Genomic DNA, 21,702 nt, shown 5'->3' with positions numbered 1-21,702 from the left:
TGAGCATAAAATGTTTGCACTATTGTATTTCTACACAGGTTACTTATACCTTTGGAATCCAATTCTTACCATGCAACAAGAAATTTGGTTTTACACACATATATTGTATTAAGGATATACTGTAACACATTTAATATGTATGGGATAGCCTGTCATCTAGGGAAGAGAGTAGAGGGAGGGAGGGAGGGGAAAATTTGGAAAAGTGAATACAAGAGAATCTTGTAAAAAAAAAAAAATTACCCATGCATATGTACTGTCAAAAAAAATTATAATTATAAAATTTAAAAAAAAGTAATGTAGTGATCCTTAAATGTTTTCTCTTTGATCTATTTTCTAAGTCAGTTTTTGCTATATTTTTCCAGGGGGAGGGAGGAGGGTTTCAGTCTTTTGACTTTGTTCTAACATTTCTTGTGTCTCATGGCAACATTATCCTCTATTTGGCCATTCCATCTTTTAGGGAATTTGCTGTTTGGACAAAATTTTGTGCCTCTTATGCCAAGCTATTAATTTCCTTTATAAGTCTTTCTTCCATAACTCAGATTTCTTTTCCAACTTTTTCCTCTGGCATGCTCATTTCATTTATAAAAAATCTTTAAAAACCAAAAAAACTATTGGTTCATTCATCTCTGCCAGGAATTCTGGTTGAATTTGTAATTTATGCCCAAGCTGTGTTTCTTTATGAGGCTTTGCTTGTAAGTATTTTGGAGTCATCTTGGGTATGTGTCTTGGATGTCCCTGTCACATTTTTCTTTTCTTTTCTTTTTTTTTTTTTTTTTTTTTTTTTTTTGTTGCTCATTTTTCCAGCCTTCTTCTGGACTTCATATTAGAACCAATAGGATCTAAGGGATAGCTTCGGCTGGGGATGTAAAAACTTTCACTGTTTACAATATGGTCTGGTTCAGGGCAAAGTCTGATTGCTACTTGGTCTGAGCTCTGCAAGTTTCTGACCTGGATTTGGGTCTAAACAAAGTAGACCACTGCTAGCCTCAGCCATTATCAGCTAGCTGGGAAGTCCAGCTGGTTCTGATGACACATTGCAGTATCCTCATTGGTCTAGGATCCTGGTTTTTATTATTCCACTGCAGGCTTCAGATGGGGCAAAGAGTCAAGAGCTGAGATCTTGCTCTGCTCCTCAGATCTGAGTCATGCTACTGCCTAGGGACTCTTCCCTACCAGAATACCATCCCTAGGGACAGGTCCTTTACTCAGTCTGCTATTGATCTATGGCCTCATACTGAGTAGTAAGTAATAAAACCACCAGTTGACACCTATTCCCTGATCTTGTACGGATAGGAACCTTTCTCTTGGTCTGGTGCACAGCATCTATGTACTTTAGTGCTTAGCTAAATGAACGACTAATTCAGACCCCTTTTTATCTGTCACTCTATGCTGAATTGTGCTGCAAACATGATTCACTGTGACTTTTGTGGATTTCCCCCATCAGGATTTGGTGCATTTTCTACAACTATTTGGAGCAGGCTTTTTTTTTTTTTTTTTGACAGGGGAAGAGGGGGGGCGGGGTAAGGAGAGAAAAGAGTTAGGGAAGCTCACCATATTTCACAAAATTGGGATATATACACACACATACAATCCCAAGGCACTTCTCAGGCACCATGATTTTTCAAAGCTCTCTGACAATAGTTCAGTAATCATATCTGCCAGAAACCTGGGTTATATTTTGTCTAAGCTTCATGATTTTAGCTCACTTGTGGCAGGTAAGTGTTCCTAACATTTCCTTTCTCCTGGGTTCAGAAACCCTATATATTTTGCCCTCATCATCTAAATAATAATCATCATTGGGAAATAAAGGTTTTTTGTTTTTGTTTTTAAAATTTTAACTCTCACTTCATTTGGAATTTGTAACAATTTGGACATAGTATGTGAAATTCTTTCTGAAAGAAAAATTTCTCCTTTCTAGAAAAATAAGGGGAATACACTTATTATTTTAAAAAAAAAAATTAATTGAAGTACACAAATTCTTTTCCAATGAATCCTATGATTATATAAAGGGAAACAAGCTCCATATACTCATATACTTTCAATCTAGCCAGTATATGATTCATTTATGTTAAAGAATATTGATGAAATCTTCATGTTTATGACCGTCATGTGGGCTCTAATTTGTAATTTTTCATTACTTCATTTTATTAGTAAACAATTATATCTTATTTTATAAAATTAAACTTTTCACTAAGTAAAATTAAACAAGTTCAGTATTGCAGAAGAGTTCACTTTTACTATACTTTGTAAAGGTCAAGTAATACTCCAAGTCAAATATCAGCATGAAATTTAAACCCAACATTCTAATGCTTTTGATTTTCTAATCCACCAAATATGCTCATATAATGCCCAGAAGAGAAAATAAAATCTTCCCTTTAAATGGCAAGAATAAAGTATAAAGAGATGGGGGGGGAGGGGGAAGATTTCATCAAGGAAAAAAAAATGAAAGCACCCATGGTTAGTTATAACTGACCATATTTCTTTCAAGTCTGGATTAGACAAAACAGTATTTTTTTTTTGGTCCCAAATACTCATGTGCTTTCTCTATCCAGGCCCCACTGCTACACATGTTAGTGACTAATGAGACCCATGTTACATAAACACTTTAAAGAGCACTTACATAAGCCTCTGCAGGAATGCACTTATGAACACTAACACCTCAAACTCCAAGAGGCAAACTGTTGTCTATTATCACAGAAAGGGAACTCCAGGCCATTTATTTTAATTACAAGATACAAATATCACTAGTGCTTATACATTTTTTTATTTTTAAAATACCTTTTTGGCTTAAATTTTTTTCTTTATTTGAAAACACACAAAAGTGCATTTATGTGTAAAATATAGAACACAAAAAGATGACTGTATGACACTGTGGATTTCTATTCTATACTTCTTTTTAAAAATTTTAAAGCACATAATAAATTCAACCTGTTATTTTCAAAACTATCCTGCTTGGTTGTGTTTCCTTTTGTTCTCATCTGTGCATTTTTTCTTAAAACCTCCTCCTCCTCTTCTTTTTTTTTTTTTTTTTTTGGCGGGGGTGGGGGTGGGGGGAAACACGACCCTATCTCCAGAGCTGCTTTTTCTCTCTCCAAATTGAAAGGAGAAAAAAACAAACAAACAAACAAAAAAAAACCAATAAGCATGATTAAGGAAAACAAATTCATATACTGGCTATATATGAAAATGCCTCTTTCTGCAGATCTATCACCTCTCTGTCAGGAGGCGAGCAACATATTTTATCACAGGTCTTGTGGAGGCATGGTCAATTATTCTGCTTGGTCATTTTTTTGACTAAAGTTAAGTCTTTAAAAACATTTTTTTAAAAATGATGTCATATAAATTTGCTAAGGTTCTGCTTACTTCATTCTGTATCAATTCATATTTTCCAGGACTGAGATCAGCTCTTTCACCATTTCTTATAAAACAATGACATTCTATTACATTCATATACCATATTTGTTCAGATATACAATGATGGGTACCTTCTTAGAACTTACCAGTATTTACTTCCCTCTTAGCCCCCCCCCACACCTTTATCTCTTAAAACCCATAGGAAAGAACCAATCTAACCCCAATTCACTGTTTTGTTTTTTAATTAACTCTCTTCTAGAATATTGAGAGAAGTCTGAAAGGAATAATTATTCCTTCTCCCCCATTAGAACATTAGCCTCTCATCATCATATAATCCCTTCTAATTGCTCAAATAACTTTGACTTTTCTAGATTTCTCTAGACTGATGTTTGCATTTCAAAAGTTTGAAAAGTCTAACCTCTCACAAGGAATTTTAGAAAGTACTCTATTCTAATAAAGATATATTTTTTTCTAGTTGTGAAGATTATACTCAACTTTTCAGGGCAAGTTATTTTTGGTTATAAGTCTACATTTTTTGTTTTGAAGAATTATATATTCCAAAATAACCTCTCATTCAAAGTAGAAGCTACCTGATTTTGCATAGTTTCTTAGTACTTGAATTTCTATTTGGCTTCTTGAGGTACTGTTTCTTTGATTTTCAAGCTCTGGATATGGCTATGACATAACTGGAACTTATTCTTTTAGGTGGTAATAAGTGGATTCTTTTCACTAGTTATTTTGTTTTACTTATTTCTTGCTTTCTCACAAAGCCAATTATTTGCTATCTAGTCTAATTTGATTTTCAGGAATCTATTACTTAGTAAGATTTATTACTTTATGTTCTAAGCTCTTTATTTTAGTTTCAATTTTTCCCTCCAGAACTTTTCTCCCCATCCTTTTCCTTTTCTTTCTTACTTTTCAGATATTCATATAGTTCTGATAGAAAATCCATTTTTTTCCCTCTTGGGTCTCTGCTTGCCATTTTAATCCAGTTACTCTCTTCCTACAAGGTTGTATTTTTGTATCTTTGGATCTCTTGATTATTCTTTATATCAGTCTGAATCATCTTGTGTTTACTCCTCTCCAGTTTACTCACTTTCTTTAATTGGGAATTTGTTTCAGGCCAAGTTATGCTTCCTGCTGCTCTCCTAGGGAAAAAGGTCAGCACTGCTTTGTCTCAGACTGGGTCCATAGATACCTGAATGTACTCTTTCCAAGGAGACATCTCTCTGGATGTCTATGGTTCAGAATGCTAGATACTCTGGGAATCCCTGGTCTGAGCAATGCTGCAACTGCCTAGATTGCTTCTGCTCATGGTCATTTCTCTAAGCTTGCTGCTCTGAGTTTCTGACCATCCTAAGGAATTCTGAGGAACTCCCATCTGTTACATTTGCTTCCAAATTTGAATGAAGCCCCGCTGGTTATAAGTGAATTTGGTTCATCTCTGGTCTCATGGAAGGCTCTTGTCTTTTTTTTTTTTTTTAATTGAAGCTTTTTATTTTCAAAACATACAAGGATACTTTTTTTTTTTTTTAACAGTGTCCCTTGCAAAACCTTGTGTTCCAATCCCTCCCCCCAGATGTCAAGTAATCCAATGTTAAACATGGTAAAAATATCCAATATATGCTTACATATTTTTACTTGCTGCACATGAAAAATCAGATCAAAAAGGAAAAAGAAATGAGAAAGAAAATAAAATTCAAGCAAACAACAACAAAAGTGAAAATGCTATTTTGTGATCCACATTCAGTTCCTACAATCTTCTCTCTAGGTGTAGATGGCTCTCATCACCATGAGATCATTGGAACTGGCCTGGATCATCTCATTTTAGAAGAGATGTGTATCAGATTTGATCCTCATATAGTATTGTTGTTGAAATGTAGAATGATCTCCTAGATCTGCTCATTTCACTCAGCATCAGTTCATGTCAGTCTCTCCAAGCCTTTCTGAAATCATCCTGTTGTTCATTTCTTACAGAACAATAATATTCCATAACATTCATATACCACAATTTATTCAGCTCTTCTACAATTGATGGGCATCCATTCAGTTTCCAGTTTTTTGCCACTATGAAAAGGGCTGCCACAAACATTTTTGCATATATGGGATCTTTTCCCTTTTTTATGATCTCTTTGGGATACAGATCCAATAGGGACAAAACTGGATCAAAGGGTATGCACAATCTGATAATTTTTTGAGCATAGTTCCAAATTGCTCTCCAGAATGGTTGGATCCATTCACAGTTCCACCAACAATGCATCAGTGTCCCAGTTTCCCACATTGGTCATTATCTTTTCCTGTCATCTTAGCCAATCTGACAGGTGTGTAGTCATACCTCAGAGTTGTCTTAACTTGCATTCCTTGATCAATAGTGATTTAGAGCACCTTTTCATAAGACTAGAAATGGTTTTAATTTGGAAGACTCTTGTCCTTTCTGGTGGGTTCCCTTTCCTATCACCTATAGGTTTCTGGCTACCTCTGTGAAATTTTAGAGTAGAACAGATCATTTCATATAGTTTCCCAATGGATTTTTTAAACCATAATCTATCTTTATTTTTCCCATCACAAATGGGACAAATACATGTTGTGTAGCATAAAAAAAAAATCCTTAGAAGAGTCAGGATACATTCATTCTAGTTTCAGCTATGCATAGATTAATGACCTTTGGCAAATCACTTCACTTCTTACTTTCCTCCTTTGAAAGGGGGAGGGAGTTAGATTAGATGACCTCAAATCATTTCCAGCTCTTAAAAAAAAACAACCCATGATTTTATGAACTACACTACCAACAACATCTGCCCCCTTATTCTTCCTAAGTACCAGAGAATATGACGACTGCAAATGAAGGACTGGCCAAATGTATTCCCTTCACAATGACAGCTATACAAGCTAACAACTCCTTTAGAATCAAACATGTAATTATAAAAAAGAAACAAACTAGTTATCATTAAGCATTTAAAGGTGACTAGGGCTGGTATCAATTAAATCCAAAGAATGAAAGAACAAACTCACTAGGAGAGAGTATTATATTTGGAGCCAAACTAGGATATGAATTCTTGCTCTGTTATTTATTACTTCTATAACCCCAACAAGTCACTTTCTCTTTTTGGGCTGCTCTTCATCTATAAAAGGAGAGAGGTTAGAATTAATTATCTCTAAGGCTTCTTCCAATTCTAAATCATATTATCCACTAAATGACTTCTGCTAATAATAGCAATAGTAGAAGCAACTCAATAGTTTAAGGTTTTCAGAGTATATATCATATATTATCCCATTTGTTTCCATAAAGCAATGCCTATAAGAAAGTTTTTTTTTTTTTTTAAGTGACTAAGAAAGAAAAGGTTTCTCAGAAGTAAGAAATGAAAGTAATTCACAGAGGGAAAGAAAAAAAATTTTAAATGATGGAAATATCTGACACATTAAATACAAGAAAAGGTGATGTTTTATCTAACATTAAAATTATCTAGGACTAACTTGGTCACAATTCTTGTATAATATTCTATATTCCTAAAAATATCAGAAACTTAAGAAAAGTTGGAGCAAAGGTACTCAGGACACACTAAGATGCTGTTGGTTAAGCAATAAAATAGCCCAATTGCTCTGAAAAACAATTTGGCATTATGTAAGTCACTAAATTTTTACTTGGAAATCTTAATACTCAATATATATTCCAAAAAAGTTGAAGATAGAAAGGTTTCATGGATACCTAAATGCCTATTTATAGTAGTCCTTTTTCATGATGGCCAAAAAAAAAAAAAAAAAAAAAAAACACTTTAAAAATTAAGTGCATGGCTATCAATAAGGGGAGAATTATAATATGAGTGTGATAGAATATTATCTTGTTTATAACATTTATTATAAGTTACACAAGTAAGAACCAGGATAATGAAATACATGATGACTATAATAATGTAAAAAAAAAAAAAATACTAAAAGGCAGGCAAGTTGAGATAAATTATTGCAATGACTAATCTTAGTTACAGAAAACTGATGATGAAATACACTCTTATTTTCAATAAACAGGAGAGGAATGTTGATGTAATGAACCTTTTTTGGTTAGTTTTGCTTACATTTTTTGTTATTGCTGAGATAGTTATATTAGAAAGTTAAAGTTTTATCATAATAAAAGGTTTCAACTTTTTTTTTTTTAAATAAATGAAAGCTGAAGATAGATAAGATATTCAAAACTGAGGATTTAAGTAAAAGACACTTCATATTAACAGTTTGCCTTTGATAGCTGCCAAACTTAGATCCTTCAGAAATCCAGTAATGTATTATCTGAGATGTCTATCAAAACTTTCAACAATGGTTTAAATAGGTTTGTGTTAAAAACATAAACAAATACAAGAAGGCAGAGGCAAATCTATATTGTCAAAAGACCATAAGGCAATGATAGGATATCTAAGGCAGGACCAAAGGGATGAGGAATAATATAAAATGATAGTATTAAAGCCTGGCTAAGAAAGGGAATGCTTCAATTTTATCTATCTTTAAATTTCCAAAATTCTGACAAAGTGGGCACTTAATAAATGGTTTTTGATGAACATTTATTAATCATCTACCACAGTTTATTCAGAAAACAGCAAACGGGATTTTTCTTGATGTAATCAGCATTTCAAGTTTCAGAAAATACCAACAAGTCTGAAGGGCTTGAAAATTAGCCAAAAAAAAAAAAAAAAAAAAAAGGAAGGAAGGAAGGAAGGAAGGGAGGAAAAGAAACCAACAAAAGCCCAACTAAAGAATGCTCTGCTTCAAAAACATATAATGATCTATTTGGAGAAATAAAAAATTCCAATTATAGATCCTCACTGGAAAGGAGAAACCTACAAAGCAGGAATATCAAAGGGAAATAGTAAATTGTAAACGACTTTGTAACATGATCTAAAAGCAAAGGGGACCAATTCAATTTTCAGCAATACAATGAAAGGCCTTTTTCATCATGGAAAAAAATATAGCTTATCTTCCACTCACTTCTAATCAAATAGCAATGCTATATAGGATACCTTACCATAATTTCTACAAGTCGATAAACTGAAAGTATTTCAGGGGTGATAATTACTAAAATATCAATAAAATCTGAGGGAATTAAATGTGAATGAAAACAAGCATATAAATAGATGGAAGAAAAATAAACCTGATGGTATTGAAAGAATACTGGATGTAGAGTCATCAGATCTAAATTTGAGTTCAATTTCTGATACTAATTAGATGATGGCCTTGGACAAATTAATTTCCTTGAGTCTGTGTTTTCCTGGTCTGATGAGGAAAATATTACCTAATATTACCTACTTCATAGGTTTGATGTGAGAAATATGCTTAGTAAATCTTAAAAAACATTATAGACATATTAAATGGCTATTACCATCATCATCACTGTTGTGGTGTTGGCTAATTCTAGAATGTTAGGGCTAAAATAAGCCTGAGAGATTAGAAATAATCTAATCCTAAAGGCAAATTTAGAGGTTAGAAATCTATCTATATAGGTCCCTCTCTTCATCATCCCAAAATTAACCAAGGGTTCTCTAGATGAATTCCAGTTTCAATCTGAAGTCTATAGCATACTTCACTTCACCTCCTTTATCCCCAAATAACTCTTCACACCACTGGCTCTATTGACTGGGTAATTCATCCTTTTTAAGAAAATTATCCCTAATTTAATTTCCTTTGGATGAACAATATGCTCCATAAGGAAAAGGATTTAAATCTTATAACCTTTCCCCAAAGCCCAGCAGATTACACCACAAAGAGTAAGCTTAATAAATGGTGAATAAATGAATTTCAAAATTCAAACAAAACTAAAAGTATAAGAAGACTTTATCATGAAAAGGACATGTAAGCAGAGGGAAGCAAGAATTTCAAACAATTGCAATCTATTCTCTTCTCAACTTCCTCTTGTCATATCACTGACATAACCTGAAAGCAACTTGAAGAAGTTCCTTATTAACTCCATGGAGATGCCATAAAAGCTTCAGAATAAAAAACTCAAGAGTTGGAAGCACCGTTAAAGATTCAATCTCTCAATTTACAGATGATAAAATGGAGAGTCAAGTAGTCAATTAGGAATTAAAATCACTGAATTTAGACCCAGAAGGTACTTAAAGATCATCTAATCTTCTCATTTTAAAGATGGAGACACTAAGCCATAAAAAAGTGATGAAAAGTGACTTGATAAAGCCTATACTGATAAGAAGTAGCAGAGCCAGGCTGGTCCTGTGACTCCAAGTGTGACTGCTTTCTTCTGTAGCCCTTGAGCCCTCCTAAGAGAACTGCTGTCATCTGAGTTTACTGGCCTTACTCACTTTGGATATTGTGTGTGTGTGTGTGTGTGTGTGTGTGTGTGTGTGTGTGTGTGTGTGTGTATAATGTGTAGGGTTTAAAAAAATTTAATATACAAAAATATCAAGATAGAATAAAATGGTCAAATTAGGAGCCACTGAGGGGAGTGCTTACCATACAGTGGTATGCTGACCAGTCTGGTAAAACAGGAACTAAAATTTCATTTTGTAACTCACATTCATCCAAATGAAATGAAGTTACATATGATGTAAAATACATCTAATAATTCAATTATTAAAAGCATTTTTCCACTTTAGACTTATATAAGAAAACTGAAAATTAGCTTCTTTTTTTTTCCATCCTCAATTTCTTTAGAATTATTTGTATTAGAATCACTTAATGCAAAAAAGTCATCCATCATGATTTCAGAGAGGCCTAGAGAGACTTACATGAACTGATGCTAAGTGAAATTAGCAGAACTAGGAGAACATTTTACACAGCAACAAGAAGATTATGTGGCAATCAACTCCGATAGAGTTGGCTCTTTTCAACAATGAAGTGATTCAGGCCAATTCCAGTAGACTTTCAGAGAGCCATCTGTATCCAGAGAGTGGACTATAGGGACTGAATGTGGATACAACATAGTATTTTCACCTTTTTTGTTTTTTCCTTTTTCCCCCCCTTTTGATCTGATTCTTCTTGTGCAGCATGATAAATATGGAAATACATATAGAAGAATTACACATGTTTAACATATATTGGATCACTTGCTATCTAGGGAAGAGGGAAAGGGAGGGAGAAAAGTTTGGAACACAAGATTTTGCAAGAGTGAAAAGTAAATTCCCCTCTCTAGGCCTGCAAAATGGGAATACTATTTGAGAGATGATTATCTTTGTCTTGCTTGCCATATGTTTTATTTTATAAACTTATAAACTTATAAAATAAAAAAAATGTGAAAGTATTACTAAGATTACTAAGTATTAAATAGAAATAGGATTTTTTTCCCTAATTAGATCTTCCCCTATTTATGCATGACAAGCCAATTCTTTCCCTCTACGTTTTTCTTTACCCTCTCACCTTTAACCTAAAAATAATGAGAACTCAATCTTTTTATAGCATATTAATCAAATATTATTAAAAATACACCATGGGATGAGATTTACTTTGAACAAAGCACTTTTCCAACAGTACTGTGAAAGATGTTAAATAACTATTATCTCCCTATTTGAGATGAAATGCTGAGTGCCTGTTATACAGAGAATTAGGGCCTGAGAAAAATCCAAACTTTGGCTCCTGATTACAAATTCAGAATTCTATTTATTCTACCATGCTATGTCTCATTTGCTTATTGTGGTCACTAATGCACAAGATCAAGAAAATGGATGCAAGACAGAATTTCTGATGTCTTCCAAATATCACCTTTACAGAAAAATGGGCAGGCATCAAAGCTATGTGGATTGATAAGTAGGGCATACCAAAAACCTGCAAAAAGTTCAAGATGATATATAATGATAACTACCATCATACTTATGGCATTAGTTTTGTTCTGCATTCTGAGGGTGGTAATGTTTGTTTCTAAGAGGACTAGTGAGTGACATTTTATGACAAACTAGGAAAGAATCAGAATTCCTGAGATAAAGGTAGAAGATAGAGAAGGAGAAGGGTGTATAATTATTCAGGCTGGTGTTTTGAGGGATCTTATATTTGGGGGAACTTCTTGAGTTACTGCCTGGCTTTCTAAGTTAAGGTAACAGGATCTCAGAATCCCTTTTTGCCAAGGTACAAACAGAAATCAAGTCTCAAATCCAAAAGGTAACAATGAAAATCATATCAAACCATTTCTTGCTTGTCCTCTCACTGAAAAACAACTAGAAGCTCAGATGACACCAGGCTCTAGAATTACACAACTAATGCGAAAGAATCCACTGGATTCTATACCATGAAATGAGATTTATTTTAAACAAGCAGTAATTTTGGTGTTGGTTTCACTTTAGGGACAGTAACAGTTATACATATATGCTCACTCACTAGACTGTTAACACCACCTGACCCTAATGAGAAGAAAGTGGATTGAGCTGGTTTACCTTTCCCAACTTGAGTTCCCTGTCAAATAAGTGCTGGATTTCATGGCATACACAAGTGTTTCCTCTCTTTTGTTGTGTTTTCAATTGTACAGTTCTTTAAAAAGGAATATTACTCCAATGAAATGTGCAAAATTTGTAGCTCTTAAAAAAACACATTTCAAGGATCATTAGAGATATTGCAGTAAAGAAACTGTTTCATTTCAAGGAACATTCAAAGGCACAGTTAAAACTACTGGTTTCACTGAAATGTAAAAGAAGGTGAGGTAGATAATTTTTTTTTTTTTTAAAGAAAATACTACCACACCAAAACCTGAGAAACTACTGCTATGAAATAGTCTAGTTAATCCTCAGAAAACAAGCAAAAATCTTTGGACAGACATGGAAGTTGAAAAGGTTATTATTCATTCTTCTATAATGTAGTATAGGCTTCTTGAAGCTAGAAGAATAGCGAGATTAATAAAACAAAAACAAAAACAAAAAAACTAACCCACTGATTACTGTTTGTTATGAAAGAAAAAATTATCATAGGGAAGACGACAGAAAAATTAAAGTGCTGTAATTTTTACCAGTAAAACTCACTTTTTCATGTAAGTTTATACCAAAACTTTTGTTGGAAGTCCAGATAAACCTATACAATCGAAACATCTTCACCAGATTGTACAACATTCACCCACAAAAATGTCTGGGTACTTTTATTTATAGTGAGCCTGGAATTCTTGCTCTATTGAAGGAATAGAAAAGCACCCAGAGACAGAATACTACAATGTAGCCTTGCATCATGTAATATTTTACAAAAGGTTAGGGAATTTATCCATTAAAAAAACAAAAACACTTCACTGCTTCAATGGGAAATTTTCATGATTTAAATCCCATTAAAATTCTATGGGCAATAATCAAAGCTAATTTTTTTTAAACAGACTGTTTTGTTAAAGGCATGCCCAATAATGTCCAATGTGATAGTTCTTTGAGAGAGGAAAGAAGTGGTAAAAGAAAATTCAGGTGATATAACAAAAGATAACAAATTATTAAAATGTATAATAGGATAAAACTGGTTTCATAATAAATCAAAGAACGATAAAATATGTGAACTCAAAGCAAAATTGTGTAAAATAGGTAATTGTTGCGAAAAGCAGGACATACTGAATATTAAGTTTTTTTAAGATATAAAAGTTGTAAAGCTTATTGTTGAAGTAAATACCTTTAATTATTTTACTCTGTCCAAATTAATTTGCAGACTACTATATTATTTCCAAACTTCTGAAAATGACTGCTAAGTCAGGTACCATTCTCACTCGTCTAAACAGCATTGCTCCCATTTTCATTCTCTCCCAATTTAAAACACCACACGTTAAAATCCAAGAAAGCTAAATCCTACCTGGAAACTTCTGCAACTCATCCAAAAGTAGCATACTGCAGGCACTTAGTTGACTGAAGCTGATTCTGAGACAGAGAAGAAACTGCCAATGCTCTCACAGAAAGGGTTAAAGTGGTAATAAACTCCACACCTCTTCCCAAATCAGCAGTCCTTTAGGAATTATCTCCAGACTTAAGAGTCAAGATCTTGTTAACTCTGTAAGCAAAGCTAAATATTGGGATCATCTCATTGTAGGCAAGAAGGGAGGAAAGGCAATAATTTCTTGGTAATTTCCCTCTATAGTTGTCCAGTAGGAGGAAGAAGAGGAGAAAAAAACAAACTGGAACTAAATCCAACTGCTGAATATTCCTGGAAATGTTCAGAAATGTCATCTGAAATTGTACTTTCCCCACCTGGTGTTCAATACAGAAAGGAATAAAGCTGTACCAAAACTCACTCCATGCTGTCTGAGCAGGATCACTCTTATGTAACTAGTTAAATGCATCTGCGTGGTGCTCAGCTGGAGGCCTTACAAATAATAGTGTCAACCTGATCTCTCTTTCCCTGCCCTGCTTATAAGCTCAAATCAGCAACACAGCCTAAGGTAGTTGGGGAAACCAATCACCAGCTACCAAAGCAGCCCGGTTTATGTTAGTTAATGATCCATAAGCTGGAAGATGACTAGGTCCACCCCAATAGAAGGGATTAATTTAAAAGGCAAAGTAATGAGAATGTGTATAATGGGGAAAGAGCAGTCATATCTCTTTTTTCCCCTCAAGCTTAAATTAAAGTTGGACACTGGCATTCAGATCAGATCCCATTTTACCCAGGCTGCAATCTACTTCACCTGGTGGCAAAGACCTAGAATATAACACAAATCCTCAGATCACTATTCAAACTCTACTTTGACCTGTGCAAGGGAAGCTACAAGAAGAAAATGGGGCTATCATTATACCAATGGAGAAAAGTGTGAGAGCAAAAAAGTTGAAAATTATTATTTCCCTTATATATAATCTGAAATGATAATTCTATAAAGTGTTCCTATCTGTTCTGCTACAGAGGAAAGAAATATTATGTGAATAAACAGAAAAATCACCAAATCTCAAAGATAGATGGAAGAGACCTACAGAACCCAATCCATACTCTAGTAAGAATCCCTTCTACACAGGGCAGCTAGATAAGTAATGATTAGAGAACCAGTCTTGAAATCGGGAGGAATTAAGTTCAAATGTAGTCTCAGACACTTAACACTTTCTAGGTGTGTGACCCTGGGCAAGTCATTTGACCCCAATTCATTCTGGGGAAAAAAAAATCCCTTTTACACCAAATCCAATCAATTTGCTGAAAAACAATCAGCATGAAAGGAAGCTCACTCTTTTCCTAGCAGTTCACTCCACTTTTGCAACTGTTAGGAAGTCATTAGGAAATGAAGTTTTTTCTTATTTCAAATCTAAATGTGCCTTACAAAATAAACCCATAGCTTCCTCTGACCAAGTAGAACAAGTCTTGACCTTTATTCCATGGGATAGATACTCAATTAGTTGAAGATTATTATCCTCAAGCTTTCCTCCAGGCTAAAGTAATTGTCCTCAAGGTATCTTCATAGTATGAATTTTGCTCTGGGATGCTCTCTAGTTTATTTTTTTCTCTCAAATCAATATGGCTAGTATTCTAGTTCAACCCCTCTTCAATCAACAACTCAACTACTGAAATAGTCTAATATCAAGTTCATTTCCTTTTCTAATTCATCCTTCACTCAGTTGTCAAATTGATATTCCTAAGGCACAAGTCTGACTATATCATTCCTCTGCTCAATAAACTTTCCAGAATCAAATACAAATTCTTCTGCTTGGCATCTAAAGTCCTTCACAACTCAGTTCTAACCTACTACATCACTCTCCTAATTGTCCTCTGGCTATAGATGACCAGTATCTTTCCCTAGTTTCTCTCTTGGGCTCCAGGCTTATGAATCACTAAATCAAATGTCTAGTGGACACTGAAAACTAGATGTCCTTAGGACACCTCAAACTTAACACATCCATTAATGGAACTCATTACTTTTTCCTCCAAACCAAAATTTCCAAGATCAATCCATTATTGGATCACATATAATCCTTTTATTTGACCCAATATCAACTATAAAGCTCAAATATGCCTCTATTATCTCTATAGATTCAAATACAAAATATTTTGTTTTGGAATTTAAATCCCTTCATAACTTAGTTCCCTTCTTATCAGTCTTTACATTCCATCTGCCCCCTCCCCCCAACACTGTGTTCCAATAACACTAACTTCCTTGCTATTCCTCCCACAAATCTCTGCATTTTGACTGGTTACTCTTATGCCTTAAATTCTCTCCTTCATTTATCTCAAGATTTCCTTGGCTTACTTCATGTCTTAGCCAAAATTCTATCATTTACAAAAAGCTTTTCCCTAATCCCTTAATGCAAGTGACTATCTTCAATTTTAAATTGTATGCAGGCTGTCAGTACAGAATTGCTTGCACAGGGTCATCACCATTAGACTGAGAAATCCTTGAGAGCAGGCACTATTTTTTGGCTTTCTTTTTATCCTCAGCATTTAGTACAGTGCTTGCCTGACAGCAGACACTTATAAATGTCTGTTGACTGACTAGCCCTGTGCTCCAAAAGTTCCTGTACATTCCCCTCCCAACCCCTTTCTTTTACCTTCTTCTTGCCTGATTCTTACCCTCTCCCTTTTGGAACCTGATGTTCATTTATAAGTTGATGCTGAGCAGGGTTTTTGGCTTTTAACTAACTTGTAATCCAAAGATAATTGCTAGAAGACCTTCACAGTAACTTTCCCCCCCCAAAAAAAAAATCTTCATTCTTCCTATACTTCTTATTCTTACCTTATTCCATTCTCTTTGTATTTACTGTTTCCTTCCCTGAAGCCCACAAAAACTCTCAAATTTACCTCAACATTAAAAAATCTCTCAATAGCACTTACTATCTACCTCAGACATTACTGTGCATTTTCCCTCCGTTGTGCACATTCTCTCCAGCTAAAATCCTAGTTGACTAGTCAAGTCAAAGTCAACAAATATATATATATATATATATATATATATATATATATATATATATATATATATATATATATATTAGGTACTTACATTGTGCCAAGCATTGTGTTAAGTCCTAAGGACAAAAACAGTTTCTGTGCTCAAGGAGTTCACAATTTAATAAGGGAAATAACCTATAAACAAATATTTATATACAAGATATACAGGATGAATTGTAAATAATCTCAGAGTATTGACACTAACACTGAGGGAGACCAGGAAGAACTTCTTGTAAAAGGTAGAATTATAGCTGGGACTTGAAGGAAGCCAGGAAGCCTGAGGCAAAGCATTGCGGCCATGTCCCTGGAAATGCCTGCAGTCAGATGAAGTGTCTAGTTTGAAGAACTGCAGGAAGGCCATCTGGGTTGCAGATTATATATTGGGGTGTAATGTAGAAGACTGGAAAGTCGGGGCAGGGGTGGGGGTGGTATGAATGCCAAATAGAGGCTTTGACAATTGATCCTGGATAAGGAGCCACTGGAATTTGTTGAGTAGGGGAAGTGACATGGCCAGTGATTAATTTTAGGAAAACTGCTTTGGTAGCTGAATGAAGGAAGCATTAAAGGGACAGACATAATTCAAGCAGATCAACAAGATACTGAACTGTTCACAGATGAACCTGGCCTGTACCAGGTGGTAATAGTGTCAGAGGAAAGAAAGGGGCATATTCAAGAGATGTTGGAGAAATAAAATCAATAGGTCTTGAGCAACATATTATGTTCTATTATGACCCCCGCCATTAGGGAAAGCCCCTCTGGAGAAAGGGGGATACAGAGCTCCTTGTAGCTCTTGTATTCTCCCAGTGGATCTGTGGTGCCTTATGATCCATGGAGGGATGCAGCTCGAAACAAGTAGTCCCAGCCAGGGTGCCCCAGTTTACAGCTTAGGAAAGGGGCCACAAAAAGGTCCCTGTTTGGGTCAAGAACAAGCTCAATTCTTTGGATCCCCATCAGGAAAGATCATGCTGGCAGCAATCAGGTAGTAATGTACCAATCACACTTTAATAAGGCATAGAGAGTACAGAGGCAGAGAGTGCAGAGAATGGGGTGGGAGACAGAGGCAGATGGCTCCAAGAAAAGACAGAGAAGGGAGAAGAGCTCACTGTCACTGTCAGCAGAGTTCGGAGAACTTGGGCTGCATGGACCTGTGGCAGATAGAATAGTACTCAACTCAGGGTTTGGAAGTCTAATTCTTATAGAGTTCCAGGGGTGCCAGAAGACCCAGCTCTTCACTCTTCAGCACCTTGAAGTTTGCTCATTAATATTAATATCTTCTAGAAGTTATCAGTGCTGCCACTTTTCTCTAGCTTTATTGTGCCTATCTGAACCTGAGGAGCCATTACTGGAACAGAAGGGCCACTCTACTGGAGTCTAGCTAGCTTCTCCTAATTTAATACATAGTTTTTGGAAATGGCTGTAATTAATTTAGGAGATAGTTTTGGGCAACTGGGTACTATGTTTCCCTTTACAATCCTTGGTTCCAATTTCCTATTTCTTGCTATCTTGTACTTGCTACTTATATACCTACTTATTACCAGTGGGATGGGACACAAGGGAGAGGGTGGGCAACATAACAAGATATAATTTCAACACAGATTTGATATAAGGGGTGAAAATCTGAGGAGTTGAGGGTGATACCTAGGTTCTGAGTCTGGAGGATAGTGGTGTCATCCTTAGAATGCTTAGTAGAAAGCTTAGAAACAGGGATGAGGGTGGGTAATGAATCTGGTTTTAGACATATTGAGGTTAAGATGTACAAAGGACATCCCATTCAAGATGTCTACTAGGCAACTGGAGCTTAGAGAGCCTGCAAGTCATCAATAACATAGAGATAATCTTTCAATCTATGAGAGCTAAACAGATCACCAAGTGAAATAATATAGAGGAAGAGGATTCAAGACAGAATCCTGTAAGACACCTACTACAGTGAGCTGCTGAATGAGTGGATAAATATCCATTAAAGGAGATTGAGAAAGAGTGATCTAGAAAGTCAAGTCATAAAAACCCACAGGAAAAAAAAGGAGTATTAAAAAGAAAAAATGATCAATATTGTTGAAAGCATAAAGTTAGAAATCAAACTGCATAGAATTAAGAAGAAAGTAAAAGAAAAAAAAGTGAAGGCAATGAATATAGATAGATGGCCTTCTCAAGAAACTTAGGCAAAAAGAGATCTAGGAAAATAACTAGCAGGGATGAATGGATGGAGAGGATATTGAGGATGAAGGAGATATGCACATATTTGCAGGCAATGGAGAAGTAGTCAGTGGATAGGGGTGTGACAGAGGAGAAAAACTCTTGGAGAAGACAGGATGGAATGGAATCATTTGTGAATAAAAAGGGACTAGCCTCGATAAGAAAGATCATTTCTTCATGTGAGATGTGAGATGAATGAAGAGATAGTGGTAGAAGGCATCTGGGTGATGTGAAATGAGAAAGGGGGAAAGGGAGCATTTTGTGGATGGCTTCAATTTTTTTTTCAGTAAAATATGAAGCAAAGTTCTCAGCTGGGAAAGTGAGGAAGAGGGGAAATGACAGGAAATTTGAGGAGGGACAAAAAAGTTTTGAAGAATTGCTCTGGTGAGAGGAATAGTGTGTCAATGAGGGAACCTTAAGGATTGTCTAATGGGGTAAGCATTACTTCAAATTATGTAATATAAATCTGTAGTGTACCTAAGTTAACAGAGTTGCAAGATTTTCTTCAACCTACATTAAGCAGCACATGTATAGGTATGAGATAGTAAAAGTGGTTTAAAGATGAAACTTGGCAGGGAACCCTTAAGGACATGATAAGGGAGTAACAGACTCAAGGAAAGTGGACATTGTAGAATTGAACTGGTTCATTTAGGAGTAAATATGGAAAAAGAAGAGTAGGTAGCTAGTGCAGGAATGATGGCTTGGAAGAGAATGAAGTTCTTTTTTTTTTTTTTTTTTTAAATTTTAACTTTTTAAAAAAATGTTTTAATAGTTTTTATTTACCAGATATATGCATGGGTAATTTTACAACATTGACAATTGCCAAACAGAGAATGAAGTTCTGAGGGATCAGAAGTTACAGTACGGATGAAGAACAGGTTTTGTTGTGGTAAAACAGAAACAGAAGTTGAATGACAAAAAATTATGATCTGAAAAGGAGATGTCAGTGAACATCAAAGTAGGACATTTATGGATGATGGCAAGATCAAAGGTATGAACATCTTTGTGTGTAGTTAAGGAATGGTGAAGAAATGAGTCAAGGGAAATAAGTAAGGGAAAGGACTAGGAACTTAAGGCATCTGAGGGAGAATCAATATATGTGTTGAAATTAGAGGGAAGGATTTGAGGAGGAAAGAATGACTGAGTCAGGAAGTGAACTCACTGAGTAAAGAAGGGGATGAAACAGTTGTCTGGTAGACAATAGATATAGAATTTTGATTGGGTGAAAGACATGAATTGAGCAAATTTCCAAGTAGGAGAGAGAACTGAGTAATAAGATAGTAGGAAATTATAATGGGGAACAAGGAGTATTCCAACTCTCACTCCTCTATCAGTAAGTGGTGTGGAGCAAATGAAAGTGTAGTATGTACTGGAAAGGATGCCCAGGGAAACTGTGTAATTAGGAGGGAGGAAAAGATTTAAGATAAAAATAAATCTGTTGCCAAAGAAGTAAGCATTTGAGAGCACAATGTTAAGAATGGGTAGCTTTGGGATGGGAAGTTGGGGATGGTGTAGGTAAAGGGGAATGGGAAAAAGGGATCAGGTAGAGGGAAATGGAGTTTGAATGATGATCCAAAGGGTAAGATTCAGGGTTCAGAATCATTGGGATGTGGAAGGTTAACAAGGAAAAAATATTAAATTGTTAAACATTAAATGAGATTTTTAGATACATCCACAAATCCCTGGGTTTTGTTTTTAATAAGTTTTTATTGATATTTTCAGTTTTTATATCACAATATACTATCTATTACACTAGTATCTCACATATTGTTCATCATCCCATTCCCCAAGAACTATCTCATGATAGTATTTTTTTAAGAGAAGAAAAAACATTGCAGCAAAATATTGAAAAAATATAGACATGTGCAATGTTGAACATTTATGGATCTTCCTCCCACCTCCGTAATGAGATTGGTTGGATATGTCTTCTACTCTCTCTTCAGTCAAACCCAAAAGTGAATAAAATAAAATTATAAAGATTAAGTGGGATCCACTTGATCTTTATAATATTGTTATATTCACTTCTAGGTTTTTGGAATGTCATTTTTTCCATTTCTATTCTAGTGATTACTTGTATATTGTTTTCTTAGCTCTGCTTACTTCACTCTACATGTATTTCTGTATTCATCACTCACATCATTTTTAATAGCATAAGAACATTCAGTGACATTCACCACAAAGTATTTAGGCATTCCCTCATTGATGGCATATACTTTGTTTCCAATTATTAACTATCACCAAAATACTGCTACAAGTATTTTGGAATATATGAGATTGTTTTTCTTATCAATAGCCTCCTTGGTGTAAGAGACCCATAATGGAACCTTTGTATCTTGCCACTGGACCCAGATGGCTCCAGAGGAGAAAATGAGGCTGGTGACTTTGCACCACCCTCCCTCACTTACATGTCATAGCATCACTTCCCTGATGTCATGGACCTCTTTTTTAAGGAAAGACAACAACAACCTAACTCACAATTTTTCTCTCCTCATAGTAGAAGACGTCAACATACATTTTGACTTTTCCTAAAACACTCTCATCACTCAGTTTCACAGCCTACTCACTTCTTATGGACTACTCTTTACCACACCTTAGCTGTACACTTTGATCTTGCCACAAATGTACCCTCTTACCATGTTCAAGAATTACCACCTCCATGTTCAAGAATTTTAAATCCCTTTATCCAATCATAAGTTACTGCCTCTTTTCACTTCTCCCTCTGCCTTTCTTTGAAAAACTACTCTTACACCATTACCTTAAATTCCGTGATCTCTAAATTCTCTTCCAGGTCTTTTCTCCTGCACAAGCTATTCTTTTCTTGACATCTTGATAAATCAATTCAATTCTACACTGTTCTCTTTGAAATTCCCAAACATCTTTTCATATCACTGATTAAGCCTGGCCAAGGCTCAGCCTTGGATCCTTCCTGCCATTTGTTAACTTCACTCTTATATTTACTGAATAAAGGTGGGGAAACCCCCCCCAAAAAAAAAACCTAAGCCCTTTACAAATTTATATTATAGCTCAACTAGGCCCCTATAGCTGCAAGGCAATCCTATTATGCCTCTCTTATCAACCTACTCTTCTCATTCTCCACAATTAACCTCATAGCTTCCCCCACTTATTCACTCAGCTCTAATTCCTTTAATTTCTTTTTCTTCTCTTATTGCTAAAGCTAACATTTCAAATACCATGTTGAATAATAGTGGTGATAATGGTGAAACCTTGTTTCACCCTATCTTGTTGGGAATGCTTCTAGCTTATTCCTATTACATATAATGCTTTCTGATGGTTTTAGATAGATGCTATTTACCATTTTAAAGAAAACTTCATTTATTTCTGGACTCTCTAGTATTT

The 21,702-nt window shown here is 35.1% G+C and overlaps 1 protein-coding gene across 5 annotated transcripts in view; it reads right to left on the bottom strand.

The window, feature by feature from the left end:
- Window positions 1-21,702, bottom strand: part of RAD54L2 (RAD54 like 2) — a 193,061-nt gene that overhangs the window by 48,916 nt on the left and 122,443 nt on the right. Inside the window, exon 1 of one of the 5 annotated variants that reach the window (XM_074283367.1) lies at window positions 13,090-13,244. The exons of the other annotated variants lie outside the window; for them this stretch is intronic. Coding sequence (XP_074139468.1) covers window positions 13,090-13,123 — 34 coding nt within the window. The 5' untranslated portion in view covers window positions 13,124-13,244. Of the gene's footprint in view, window positions 1-13,089; window positions 13,245-21,702 lie in introns of those variants that run through there. 5 annotated transcript variants of the gene reach the window in all.

The sequence above is a fragment of the Sminthopsis crassicaudata genome, chromosome 1 (genome assembly GCF_048593235.1).
Source record: "Sminthopsis crassicaudata isolate SCR6 chromosome 1, ASM4859323v1, whole genome shotgun sequence".
Taxonomy (NCBI): Eukaryota; Metazoa; Chordata; class Mammalia; order Dasyuromorphia; family Dasyuridae; genus Sminthopsis; species Sminthopsis crassicaudata.
The sequence above is the reverse complement of the archived record's forward strand: the minus strand, read 5'-3'. Positions and strand labels throughout refer to the sequence as shown.